Below are 14,950 nucleotides of genomic sequence, written 5' to 3'. Positions count from 1 at the left end.
TTGGGCCATAGTGTCCCAAAATTCCGCAGAGGGGTCATTGGGAGCATAAATGTTAAGGAGGTGGATCGTATGGGAGTACAAACTCCCCGAAATCGCTAAGAAGCGTCCCGCCGGATCCGCTGTCACAGTCCCTATCCGGAGGGGGCATCTATGGTGTACAAGTACCGCTACACCATTTCTCTTGTTTAAAGCCCTCGCCTCATGCACCGTTCTATACGTGTGGTCTCTCAAGGCAAACTTCGCGGCCTTTGGTACGTGCGTCTCCTGCAAGAATGCTATGTCAGGATTAAGGCGCTTGAGTTCCCTAAACATAAGGCGTCTTTTTCTTGGAGCATTAAGTCCCTTAACATTTAAAGATAAAATCTTTAGAGGCATACCGGTGAGTCAAGAGGCAAGCTGAATCTATCAGTCGAACCCGCAGAGGGTCGACGTAATAGCTGCGTAACGGGCACAGCGACAACCCCTCCCAGTAGGGCATAAGTAGGGTAACGGGTAGGGGGAGGGCTGAACTAGGGAAAATAGAATAGGGCGAGAGAAGGAAGAATAGAGAGAGTAACAGTGAAAATAACTTTTGCCTGGTCTTACCTGTTGCCAGGACAATACGGGGTATATGTTGACGCCCCTCTAGGGCACCAAATGGACCCCAGATCGGCATGAACATAGACCAATCAGGATGAGCACCTCAAGGGTGCCAATCACAACCAATATGGAGACAGGACAGCAACTCGTAATCAGTGGGAGGTAGAAAAACTGCTTTAAAAACGGCAGGGGGGCTACAATTAGGTCGCCCCTGGGTGGGGCCCGAATTTACGACCCAACCCAAAGAGGTGCCGATCCAAGCAATCGGGGGAGGGCAGCGGGACATTGTCTCCTCCCCCCGGCCTCCGGCATTGTATATAGTCAGGGGGAGGCCAAACGCATCAACTGTAAAAAGCCTATTCACACATCATTGGGTACGCTTAACAATGAACATCATTTATACAAATAACTAGTTATCAATCATAGAGTAAGTGATCCATATTTTCAAGTGTTCCAATTCGGTTCCCCACATGGTGATTGCGAAACATGCTGTCTGAACATAGGACTACCTTTAGGGGTACATAGAAATGGATACCTAAGCAGCCTGCGGGGGGACCGGAAGTGGAGGGCAGAGAACGGGCGATGGTATACATATTGCGTATCTCAATATAGCTAAGGGGAGAGATAGATCTTCCGAATCCGGATTACCGGATGGGGCAATTTACACCGCCTCCCCCGCCCCCAAGCAAACCCTCCCGAATCGATGGGCCCCGGGGCAAAAGTAAGACATGCTATAACAGAAAGGTTAAACATAACTTAAGGCCCGGGGAGATAGTAGAAATACACGTAGCAAAATGCAGTCAAAAATGGAACACCCAGAAACCGTGCCCGCCGCCCCGCAGCGCTCCCGCCTACCCTTCATTACAAAACAACAATATACATTTGACCCCAGCCCCCATCAGCCCAGCAAGGAAAAACTTAATAATAATCGGGTGGCGGAGCTGGTCAAAACCGAAGGCAAAGAGGGGGCCTATCCAGCCTGTTAAAGTGGCCACAAGGCCAGGAACGGGGGGAGCGAGGATCCCCAACCCTCCCCAGTATCAAAAAATCCCGCCCGCATCAAAGGCAGCCCACCCCCCCAGGCAGGCCTCCTAAAAGATCCCAGTCACAAGGGGCCTAGCCTCCTTCAACCACATGCCCCTCTTTTAGTGATACACAAAAAACGCTGTTTAACGCAAGCTAAGTATACGTGCGGGATAAGTTAATAAAAACATACAAAAACGATAACCACCTTGAGCAACCCCCGCCGCCCACCGCCCCATCCCGACCCCTTATCCCGGCCAAAACATAAACAAAGTACACAATAGTCCATAATCCACTGATATTCAGCTAAAAACGCATAAGTTGAGCGGTGAAGCTCACCATACAGTGGGTAAGTAAGAGGCTATGTTCACGAAGCAAAAAAGGAATCAAGGCCAGGATCGGATAAACGATCAACCCTAACCCTCCCCAACATCAGCGGACCCACCCGCGAAAAGCGCGCCCCATAGGCCCAAGAAGGCCACATCAAAGATCCCGGATGCCAGCGCCCACAACAAAAGGGGGAGAAAAAAGAACCCCCAATGAAGGGCCCTACATCCCCCACCCAAACAAGGTATCCCACCTGCAGGGCCTTACCATCCGGGACATCCACTAGCCGCCTGGTGATAGAGACTGGGGCAGAAAGTCACCTCAGTCCTCTGCCGAATACCCGTCGGGATCACGAAGTCGTCGGGGGTACGGATCCCCAGCTCACTCAAGAACCTCGCTGGATCGCCGTCTGGAAGCAAAACTTTCGTACGCCCGTCTTTGAAGGCCAGCAGCCTAAATGGATGCCCCCAGGCATACTTAACAGAGTGATGCTGCAACAGTTCGGTAATAGGGCGCCATTCTCGCCGTCTCTGCAGGGTCTGAGGGGTCAAGTCCTGGTAAAGAGCAAGGTCTGCCCCATTGTGAGTAATCGGGTGGTCCCTGCCATACCGCATCAAGGCCTCTTTCGTTTGAAATGATAGGAACTTGATGATAACATCTCTGGGGCGCCGGTCGTCCGCCCTCTTAGCACGGAGCGCTCTATGCGCCCGTTCAATATGCCAGAGATAATCAGGAATATCGGGGAGAAGTGGCTTGAAAATACCCAAGACCACCTCACTTAGGGCACCTTCCCCAGCCTGTTCCGGCAACCCCCGTAGGCGGACATTATTGCGCCGCGATCGATTCCCCAGATCATCTATAGCAGAGTGTGCAAATGACAGTTGAGAGGTAAGATGATTAATTTGGGCCGCGGCTGCATTGTGGGCCACGACTGTGGACTCCACCCGCTGCTCGAGGGCCGCCGTCCTTACCCCCAAAGCTTGAATCTCGGCCTTAACTTCTGTCGTGGTACGGACAATCTCCGTGGCTAGATAGCTGCGAACTTCAGCCAGTTTAGTCAAAATCTGGCTGGTATCGGATTCCGGAGACCCCACAGCCCCTCCGCCCGCTGGGCTCGAAGGTGAACGGGGTGTACCCGGGCCTTCTCGTCCGCCATCTTGTGTGCTCGGTCGCACGGCGCGAGAGGCCACGAACATTTCAGGTACAGAGACCTCCGTTACCTTTTTCGTCTGTTTTCGTGGGGCTCTTTTGTCCATCTCGGTACCCCCAACTAATTTAGTAATTTTCGAGTTCCGTCTCCGCTAATACAAGCTATTGGCACCGCGGTCGCAGCAGAGCACTACCCGGACACGTCCAGCTCGCTCGGCTGCAAACCACGCCCCCCCTCTTGCAAGTTTTAGAAGGGCAGATAGTAGAAGATCACCGGACTAGTAGAGAGACTGAATGACCTATGAATTAGTGAAGAAATGTACTAGGGGGTTGATTTATTTAGAGCTTCACAGGTAAGTGTTAGTATTTTGAATTGAATCCGACAGGGTACAAGAAGCCAATGTATGGATTGACAGAGGGGTGAAGTGGGAGAGGAGTGATGGGTGAGAAAAATCTGCCTGGCAGCAGCATTCCTTACAGACTGGGGAGAACAATTAGGAGATAATTACAGTAATTAATGTGTTTGTATGTAATATGGGCATTGGTGGTTAAGTCATCATCCACAAATCCAAACAAAAGAAATTGTATACTTTTTGCATTTGATGGTTTGCTCATTTTAAGAAATCATGTGGTGGTAATAAATGTGATCCCCATGCAAATTTGTGTTTATTGTGTCAAACAGAGTGGATTAAAAATTAACTTGAACGACTGTTGTAAAGACACAGTAATAACAGTAAAGTGAAAATATGTACGTGACCATATCTAATTTGTCAAACATGAACACATTAAGAAGTAATGCATGAGTTGGAAAGGATTACAGAGTTATTGTTTCTTGATATTTTTATTTAAAAAATTGTTTTTATTTCTACGGAACACTTACTTACATATACTGACTGAAGGCTCACATTCTTTTGTAGATTGCTCCAGAGACAAAAGCTGTCATGAAGTGGATGAGGGCCATACCATTTGTCATTTCAGGAAGTCTTCATGGGGGTGACTTGGTTGTAAGCTATCCATATGACTTCTCCAAACACCCATTAGAAGAGAAGATGTTTTCTCCTACACCGGATGAAAAGGTAAGCAATAATAAACTGTTTAAACTAGTACCTTTTTATTTTAAAAGAAAAAAGTAAAAGCACACATAATACATTTTAAAAGAGATTTCTCATAGATCACTTAGTATATTCCCTACAATATATGGATCCAACGCATTGACTGACAACATATGGGAGCTCAAAAGGATCAATGAAAAAGTTGACTCTAGCCATGCTCAGTCTTCACACTGTCTTTAGCAGTCCCTACTATAGTTTTTCTGGAACACAATAACTTATGTTGATCGAAAACGTGTATCATCTAAAAACCTGCAATATGTTGTAAAATGGTAGACAGATTATATTTTTATACCAAAAATGCACACATCGTACGTACTACATTGGTAATGGATGCATGGAATAGCCATCCAGCTGAAGTGGTAGAGGTTAACACAGTAAAGGAGTTTAAGCATGCGTGGGATAGGCATAAGGCTATCCTAACTATAAGATAAGGCCAAGGACTAATGAAAGTATTTAGAAAATTGGGCAGACTAGATGGGCCGAATAGTTCTTACCTGCCGTCACATTCTATGTTTCTATGTTTCTACAACCTGATCATTTTTTATTTATTTTTAGGCATTTGTGTTTTGTTTCAGTAAGTGTCAATATATACAGATACTAGTGTGGTGGATATTAGGTTAGGTTCATTTTATAATATTATTTTAAACGCTTTCTCTACCAAGTTACAATATTGTACAAAAACAACAAAATTGAAAAAACATATTAATTTGAAACAAGACATGCATAAATGGCTGGTGAAAGTAGAAAAAACATGCAATCTTGTAAATAGATTGCTATTAAGTGACACACATATATGATGTATTTCTATTTTCTCGTTTGCATTTATTAGCTCATCACTTTGCAGAAATAATGGGAGTTTGCAGAATGTATTAGAGGTCATGCTGTCTTTTAAACACTTGCAACAGGTGCAGAAATATAGAACAGAATTAAAATTTAGCAATGTACAACAAACATCATGCAGACATGGGAATAAAACAGCATAAACCAATAACCTACTGATGGATATTTCAAGGAATATGCTGCTATTTTTTTTACAAATGTCTGCATACATTTACATATGAAGATCTACTTGTGTAAAATTAAGATATTGCATTGTACAATTGTAGCTTGCATACATGCCTTGATCGGTGTCTGTAGCTCCCCTCTAGTGCCTCTCAACTTCCGGCTGCTATTTAGAACACTATACATATGAGCCATGCATCCTTCGGTAAAATGCAAAGGGAGCAATATATTTTACAATAACTCTGCAAAACATACAGGGACTGACCAGGGCCTCAAAAAGAAGAAAAGTTCAAGAAGGGAAAGTGAGAGTGTTTTTTTTTTTTTTTTTTTCTTTTTTTGATATGAAAATTTTACAAGAAAAAATTGCATTTTTTTATTAACTTATATACCAAATTGTAAAAAAAAGGTCATAGTGTAAATTTTTAAAATAATAACAAAAGGGTCTTAATTTTAATACAGGCATTAAGAGCATGGATAATTGTTTTAAAATGTTAAATATATTAGGTCCCTACGGATAATAGCATTGTTTAAAATAAAAGGAACTTTAGACTTTAAGGTGTGTATGCCCTCACTGTTTTTTGTTTTTCCATGTAGGTATTCCAGCTTCTTGCTAAAACATATGTTGCATCACATCCTCTTATGTCATCCAAAGCCACAGAGAGATGTGGAGGGAATTTTGTGAGTAAAGGCGGCATAATAAATGGTGCAGAATGGTACAGCTTTAGTGGAGGTTAGTCATTTTATGAAAATAATCTTGAAATCTACAGACATGAGATTGATCATTTTATACAAAATATAAGATCTGTATTAGCGTTAAAGAGGAACTGACACTTCTGTACAAATCAAACCATTGAATAAAACATTGAAAATCACTTGTAACTGGTGTAAAAGTTTTTTCCAATTGATGCTGTTTGATTGACATAGAGCTACGATGAAAGTACCAACTCCCAGCTCCAAAACAGAATTGAGGGTTTCTACATTCAGTTATTCTTTTCAGACCTGTTTGCCAACTACTGGGGATAAGTAAACATATTAAAAATCCTGATAAGTGATAGTTCCTCTTTAAGAAACTAACATTTATATATTTTAATTTACATGTTTATGTATCTCAATACATATATCATAGTATTTAATTTGCCATGATTTGGAGAATGTATTCAGTGTTGCATTCAGACTATTTCAGTCTTACTATGTTTAATTTAATTTAATTTAAGAAGAGATTATAAACTCACAAAATTATTAAAATCAAAAGGCATTTATTATCCCCTAGGGCAGTGTTTCCCAACCCAGTCCTCAAGGCACACCTACCAGTCCAGGATTTAAGGATTACCCAGTTTTATCTAAGGTGTTTTTAGAAGAAAAAAAAAACACCTTAGACCAAACTGGGCAATCCTTAAATCCTGGACTGGTAGGTGTGCCTTGTGGACTGGGTTGGGAAACACTGCCCTAGGGCACTGGTTCCCAACCCAGTCCTCAAGTACCCCCAAACAGTTCAGGATTTAGGGATTACCCAGTTGTGTATAAGGTGTTTTTAGAAAGAAAATAAAAACACTTTAGACACATCAGGGTAATCCCTAAATCCTGGACTGGTAGGGGGGTACTTGAGGACTGGGTTGGGAACCCCTGCCCTAGGGCAATAAAACCAAAATATATCAAATGCAAAAATGGACAGCATATCTAGTCTATACATTCCTTAGTAAACTTTATTAAGATGGTCAATCTGGCACATTTACACCCATTGGTGTGGCTTTTTTTTAATATATTATTATTTTAAAACCTTAAGAGACAAGAAACTGCTTTTGGATGTTAGCCTTCTTGGGAATTCCTAATCTTAGCAGTTTGGGACTGACCATCCTTGAGTTACACCGATTGAGTAAATGCTCCATGTATATGTATCCTTATTGGATTATCTACTAAACAATGGCATGCTAAGTTTACAGTTAGTCAATCTACAAGTAGGGGTTAAAACTGGACACAGAGTTAAGCTTATCTTAACGTATTGTCTAATTCTAACATGCAAACCTAATGTAAGAGTTAATATTTTATTAACATTGTTTATGTAGAACCAAAAGCATATTCAGTCCTCGATACATCCTCAAAGGGTATCTACAATTACATTTTTACAGAGTTACAAACTGGCACTTGCAAGCTTACAATTTGGAAGTAAACTCATAGACATATACCATTTAAATCTCTTTGATTTAAAGTGCCACTAACTTTTTTTTTTAAAAGAAAGAGAAATATACATTTTAAACAGTACAGCAAAAATGGAGCAAAAAAAAATAAAAACTTATATTTTTAAAATTACACGGCAATATTCCTGTCTCAAAGCTGATCTGCATCAGGTCACACCATCTTCTCCAATGTAAATTGTGAATAATATTTAGTTAAGGCAGCTCTCGTATGGGAAATAGATGAAAACAGCATGTATCTTACAAAATATTTCCTGTTTTATGTCATTCTCGGCATATTAAAAAAAGTAAAGTTTATTTTGCAAGTTTAGTTGCAATTTACCGTACGAGGGACTTCAACAATGTAATATCTCAATAGTTTACAATCTTGTACATTTAAATGGAAACTCATATAGTATCCAGTAAATAAAAGCTCTCCATATGTTTATATGAAATATTCTCTTGCAGGAATGTCGGATTTCAGCTATCTCCATACAAATTGTTTTGAACTTACCTTAGAGCTTGGATGTGATAAGTTTCCTACTGAGGACGAGCTGTATGCTGCCTGGCAGGACAACAAAGAATCTCTGCTGAGTCTATTTGAAATGGTACTGTGCTCGGTTATAAATGTAACATCACGATATGACATGTGAAATCTCTGTCAAGTCTCACTCTCGGTGAATAAGAACAAAGTGCATTTTCTAAACCTTTTTCTTATCAATCTCAGAGGAAGTCCTTATTGTAGCCATTCACTGATATTTGACTTATACGGTGGTATCCTGGGGAGCTCAGTAATAAGAACCTGCACCCGCTCCCCAAAAAAACACAAGCCATTTACAGAAAACAAATTCCAGATAAAGCCTGTATCATTATTCTCTCCCCGGCTTCGATGCTGCCAGTCGTACATTCCTGCACGCAACCGAGGATTCTGTTTCATCCTTTTCCAAGTATCTTCAATTGTCAGAAAAAAAGGCCTTTGCTGGTTCTGTCCTTTAAAGGAAAATCACAGGAAAATAACAATGTATCCAGGCTCAAACTATTTTCGTATTAACCCCTTGCATGCCAGAATGTGTACTTGTGTAGAGTATAGACGTTAACGCAAGATAGGATGTGTGGTATTTTCATATACAGTAATTTAACATTTTAGGTGCCCAAAGAAACAAGGTTCTGCAATGTGGTACAGTCAGCCACTTGCCCGACCATCTGATGTGTACTAATAGATTGTCTATAGTCATATGGAAATGTGTCTCCTGCAAAGGGATCTGTGTATTTACGGGCTCCGGAGTGAAATGTTTTTGTATTTAAAAAAGAAAAACTGCCTTTACTAGCAGAACAGCAGTACCTTAATCCTGGGAGGGAGATTCAGCAGTTGCTGCAGGAGATTTGTGTTTTGCAACTCTATCATGGCCTGTAGTGTAGTGTGATACAGGCACATTCATCACAACTCTGTATTGATTAGACATTTCTTTGGGCCTCACATGAGTTCTGAGAGAGAGTCTGTTTGACGTGGGCTATGGTCAGTGGGGATTAGTTGTATTATAGGATAGGAACCTATGTTATTGTTCAGGGAAGCAGGGGGAATTGTAACGTGAAAGGGTATAGTATATGTTAGGCCTAGTATTTGGTATAAGGTTGGTATATGTTAGACCTAGTATTTGGTATAGGGTTGGTATATGTTATAACTAGTATTTGGCATAGGGCTGGTATATGTTAGACCTACCATTTGGTATAGGGTTGGTATATGTTAGACCTAGTATTTGGTATTGAGCTGGTATACGTTAGACCTAGTATTTGGTATAGGGTTGGTATATGTTAAACCTAGTATTTGTGTAGGGCTGGTATAGGTTAGATCTAGTATTGGTATGGGGTAAGGTATATGTTAGACCTAGTATTTGTTATAGGGCTGGTATATGTTAGACCTAGTATTTTGTATAGGGTTGGTATATATTAGACCTAGTATTTGGTATAGGGCTGGTATATGTTAGACCTAGTATTTGGTATAGGGCTGGTATATGCTAGACCTAGTATTTGGTGTAGGGTTGGTATATGTTAGAGCTAGTATTTGGTGTAGGGTTGGTTTATGTTAAATCTAGTATTTGGTATAGGGCTGGTATATGTTAGACCTAGTATTTAGTATAGGGCTGGTATATGTTAGACCTAGTATTTGGTATAGGGCTGGTATATGTTAGACCTAGTATTTAGTATAGGGCTGGTATATGTTAGACCTAGTATTTGGTATAGGGCTGGTATATGTTAGACCTAGTATTTGGTATAGGGCTGGTATATGCTAGACCTAGTATTTGGTGTAGGGTTGGTATATGTTAGACCTAGTATTTACCATAGGGCTAGTATATGTTAGACCTAGTATTTGGTATATGGCTGGTATATGTTAGATCTAGTATTTGGTATAGGGCTGGTATATGTTAGATCTAGTATTTGGTATAGGGCTGGTATATGTTAGACCTAGTATTTTGTATAGGGTTGGTATATGTTAGACCTAGTATTTGGTATAGGGTTGGTATATATTAGACCTAGTATTTGGTATAGGGCTGGTATATGTTAGACCTAGTATTTGGTGTAGGGTTGGTATATGTTAGAGCTAGTATTTGGTGTAGGGTTGGTATATGTTAGAGCTAGTATTTGGTATAGGGTTGGTTTATGTTAGATCTAGTATTTGGTATAGGGCTGGTATATGTTAGACCTAGTATTTAGTATAGGGCTGGTATATGCTAGACCTAGTATTTGTTATAGGGTTGGTATATGTTAGACCTAGTATTTGGTATTGAGCTGGTAGATGTTAGACCTAGTATTTCCCATAGGGCTAGTATATTTTAGACCTAGTATTTGGTGTAGGGTTGGTATATGTTAGAGCTAGTATTTTGTATAGGGTTGGTATATATTAGACCTAGTATTTGGTATAGGGCTGGTATATGTTAGACCTAGTATTTGGTATAGGGCTGGTATATGCTAGACCTAGTATTTGGTGTAGGGTTGGTATATGTTAGAGCTAGTATTTGGTGTAGGGTTGGTTTATGTTAAATCTAGTATTTGGTATAGGGCTGGTATATGTTAGACCTAGTATTTAGTATAGGGCTGGTATATGTTAGACCTAGTATTTGGTATAGGGCTGGTATATGTTAGACCTAGTATTTGGTATAGGGCTGGTATATGCTAGACCTAGTATTTGGTGTAGGGTTGGTATATGTTAGACCTAGTATTTACCATAGGGCTAGTATATGTTAGACCTAGTATTTGGTATATGGCTGGTATATGTTAGATCTAGTATTTGGTATAGGGCTGGTATATGTTAGATCTAGTATTTGGTATAGGGCTGGTATATGTTAGACCTAGTATTTTGTATAGGGTTGGTATATGTTAGACCTAGTATTTGGTATAGGGTTGGTATATATTAGACCTAGTATTTGGTATAGGGCTGGTATATGTTAGACCTAGTATTTGGTGTAGGGTTGGTATATGTTAGAGCTAGTATTTGGTGTAGGGTTGGTATATGTTAGAGCTAGTATTTGGTATAGGGTTGGTTTATGTTAGATCTAGTATTTGGTATAGGGCTGGTATATGTTAGACCTAGTATTTAGTATAGGGCTGGTATATGCTAGACCTAGTATTTGTTATAGGGTTGGTATATGTTAGACCTAGTATTTGGTATTGAGCTGGTAGATGTTAGACCTAGTATTTCCCATAGGGCTAGTATATTTTAGACCTAGTATTTGGTAAATGGCTGGTATATGTTAGATCTAGTATTTGGTATAGGGCTGTTATATGTTAGACCTAGTATTTGGTATGGGGTAAGGTATATGTTAGACCTAGTATTTGTTATAGGGCTGGTATATGTTAGATCTAGTATTTGGTATAGGGTAGGTATATGTTAGACCTAGTATTTGTATGTATATGTAAAATATCAGTGTATATATTAAATATATATGTAACTCAGAGCACCTGAGTGAATCTGCCAGTAAGGGGAAGAGTGTGGTTGTGTTTTTACGTGTGCATAAGTGAAAATATAAGTATATGTCTATGTATGTATGTTTGCATGCTAAAGAGTTTCTCTCATAATATTGTAAAGCGCTACGGAATCTGTTGGCGCTATATAAATTGCAATAATAATAATAATAATAATCTGTGTGCATGTATGATTTAAAAAAAAAAATTAGACCCAAGAGAAAACAAGGACTGCAGTTTCTTCTTGCGTTTGGTACAGCTCAAGTAGACATATCACACACATCTAAACACTACTATATACATAGCAGTACATATTTCTATTAGACAGAACCACAAACAAGATATACTTAGATACAAGAGTGCAGCAAAACTACACAGCCACTACACCTCCCAACATTTCAAATGAACAAAGAGGGACACTTTTATTTTAGGGATGTGAGTGGGAATGTGGCGAGGGGCTGGGTCGTTCTAAATTAAATTTTAGTTGCATAAATTATTAGTAAGACACATAAATTTTTCAGAACAAGAACAATGTATCTTATTTACACAAACTGGTGTCTAAACACATTTATTGTAGTTTAAAGACACATTACTGGGAGTATTATTGCTGTGAAGCTCTGTTATACTCTCCGACACACCAACGATATGGAGCTACTAGAAAATAGGGACATTAGGATAGAAAAACGGGATAGAGGGATTTGAGCCTCAAATAGGGACTGTCCCTTTTAAAAAGGGACATTCAGGAGCACAATGGCCAAAAATGAACAGCATATACCTTTAATCTCCATACCTGCCAATGTTCCCAGAAGGGAAGAGCGCAGGCAACAAGTGGTGGGCCCAGCCATCAAAGGAGCAGGCACACCCATAAAAGGGGTGGGCAGACACCAAAAGAGGATGGCTAAGCTAAGAGCCTGCCCTCTCAAGTAGGCAAGCATTTTGAACTCTGCCAGCAGATTACAAAATGTGGGACAAGGTACAGTAACCTATTTTTGCTGGGACATTAGCCCAAACAGTAGAACTTTCCCAGCAAATTCTGGATCTCCGAATGTCTCATTCAGAGGTATTCATTGCCTGTGAAAAATCTGGCAACTATTTTATTTAAATCTGAAGCGCAGCTCACAACTGCTGTGCTGTTTGATTACACGTATGCTCTGGTGCCAAAGTGCCATCAACTAATATTACAGTTACCTGTCCTGGGCTCTCACAGAGAACAACATTATTCACTCAGAAGAAGCAAAAAAAAAAAAAACGAAAACATAATAGCTTAACCTATGGGATTTCATTAAGTATCATGACAGATACATTTTAAACATGTTTAGCAATAAAATGGCAACATATACATCTGAATGATCTCAACATGTACATCTGAATGATCTCACTGTTGTTAATTTAGGAACCCAAATTCCAGCATGATTCCTCAGCAGAAGAAAAACAATCAGAGCTGATGATTATTTTGGCCTTGCGCAGGTTTTATCCATGGAGTAGGGCTGGCACAATGTTATGTTTATAGCATTCCTATATACTCAATGATAATCAATGCATTAATTAATTTGTTGCTATATATAAAGGTGTGTACTATAGCGTTAATCCGATGCAGAGAATGTGCTATCACCAAGAGTGTACCTCACTCACTCAACAATACATATGATAATAAAGTGAATTAGCTAATATGGCTTAACAAGCAATAAGAGCCAAAAAAAGGTGGGATAGCACATAAAATAGAGGACCTAGAACAGGACGTGATCTTGAACAAATCTAAAACATAACAATAAATGGCATGGCTGAGCTAAACCGTGTGTATTAACTCCCCATAGGTCGAGATATAAAGTTTTCGTCTATGTACAGCAAGCCTGATGGGCTCCGGTACCTTACAATGGAAGGCTGGGGAGGATAAGGTGACATTCCGCTTACTGTCTGTGCTAGTACAGATATGTTTAGAGTTTGCAGGAGAGTCGTAGATGGAGGGGTTATGGAAAAGTGTTTTTTTTACATTTCTTGTAATTTCAATAAATTGTGAAATCCACACCGGGTTTGAGCCCACACTACTATGGGCATGGATTTTTACTGTCATGTAGGGAAGCAGTTAATTTTTGCTATATTACTATTTTACTACTTGCATAAAAAATTGTATAAACACCTCGCTAAAGGTCTAATTGCTGGCAGAGATGTCGCTGGGTCTGTTTACATCGTCAGGTTATGTATCCCAGCTACTGTTGCTGCTTCCACGAAGTCTAGACATGGTTTTGAGGTTTTTGGTTATGACTGACCATTGTCCCAGATCCAGCAGCCATATTTTATTTTGTAGATGTTAGCTGTTCCTGGGAATGTCACATGTATTATAAATCTCATCTTATAGTGTTAAAGGTTAAGTGATGTTTTTTATTATTTTAACTGTGTATTTATACTCCCACAGTACCATTTTCATGGCAGATAGATCATTGCAAAATAGATCAAAGCTAAAGACTTCTTCTAGAATGACCATTTATCCTGCAAACCATATATAGATTTATAATGACAGCAATTTAACTCTCTCAATGTCCGATAGGTGGGATTGTAGCAAAGAGAAAAGGGATATATAACATGCACTAATTGACATTGTGGATCAATCCTTAAATCAGATTCAACCACGGAATTATTCACAATGAGAGTAAATTCTATTTAATTGGCATTTTAATCAAGTGGCATAAATTTAAATTAGAAGCTACATAAATTTATAAATATAGTCAAATAAATCCGAAAACTAAAACGTACAGATCGCTTAAACTGTTTATCATTTATTTATATATGCTCAATTTTATTAGAGATTTTATCACGTCACACATCATTCAGTTTCAGTAACAGGGCTATTTGTTGGGAATTCATAGTCAATTCAAAGTGAATTTCAAATTTAAAGCCAATATAGTTGAAATAGAAATAAAGCCAGCTATGCTTTCGGTTTGGCTATGTTGGTCTTTGAATTAGTTTTGTATTCCTAACAATTCTCACTTCTCACAGGGAATATCAACATTTGAAGGGACACTATAGTCACCATAACCACTACCGCTTAATGTACTACCTGTCTCTGCAGACTTTTTGATGTGAACGCTGTACATTGCTGCCTAGTAACACCTGAGTGGCAGTCACTCAGACGGACACTAGAGGTGCTTCAGTGCTGCATTCAATGCATCTCTATGAGTAGATGCTGATTGGTGCAGTGCAATGTTTTCCCATGTGCAATAGGCTACCAATGCTTTCCTATGTGAAAGTATTGAATTGGCTGAGATCATCAAGATTGTATTGACACAGGGCCAGCCGTGGTGAGAGAGAAAAGGTACGTTTAAACCTTTTCACTGCAATCTGAGAGGGACTGGGTACCTAAACAACCACTCCAGTACATGTTCATTTAAGCAACTTCCATGAAAGTACCTCACTTTTAGATTGAGACAGGTTAATCACTAGGATCATTTTGTACTCTTTGAATTGTATTTTTAATGTTATTTTTTTATCCCATTAATACAATATTTAAAAAATGTCAGGAGTGTGTAGGCACTAATGAACAAGAGCATGCCTCTCAAAATTGGGAGATGTGAGATCGGGGCGCTCTGGCCCATTGATGGGACGTGTCAGGGTCTGACAGACTTTCTGGAC

At 39.7% G+C, this 14,950-nt stretch overlaps 1 protein-coding gene across 1 annotated transcript in view; it reads left to right on the top strand.

Moving 5' to 3' along the window:
* CPZ (carboxypeptidase Z) overlaps positions 1 to 14,950 on the top strand; it is a 99,364-nt gene that overhangs the window by 77,545 nt on the left and 6,869 nt on the right. Inside the window, exons 7-9 of the mRNA XM_063457730.1 lie at positions 3,996 to 4,154; positions 5,787 to 5,922; positions 7,832 to 7,971. Coding sequence (XP_063313800.1) covers positions 3,996 to 4,154; positions 5,787 to 5,922; positions 7,832 to 7,971 — 435 coding nt within the window. The remainder of the gene's footprint in view (positions 1 to 3,995; positions 4,155 to 5,786; positions 5,923 to 7,831; positions 7,972 to 14,950) is intronic.

This window comes from Pelobates fuscus, chromosome 6 (genome assembly GCF_036172605.1).
Source record: "Pelobates fuscus isolate aPelFus1 chromosome 6, aPelFus1.pri, whole genome shotgun sequence".
Classification (NCBI taxonomy): domain Eukaryota; kingdom Metazoa; phylum Chordata; class Amphibia; order Anura; family Pelobatidae; genus Pelobates; species Pelobates fuscus.
The sequence above is the reverse complement of the archived record's forward strand: the minus strand, read 5'-3'. Positions and strand labels throughout refer to the sequence as shown.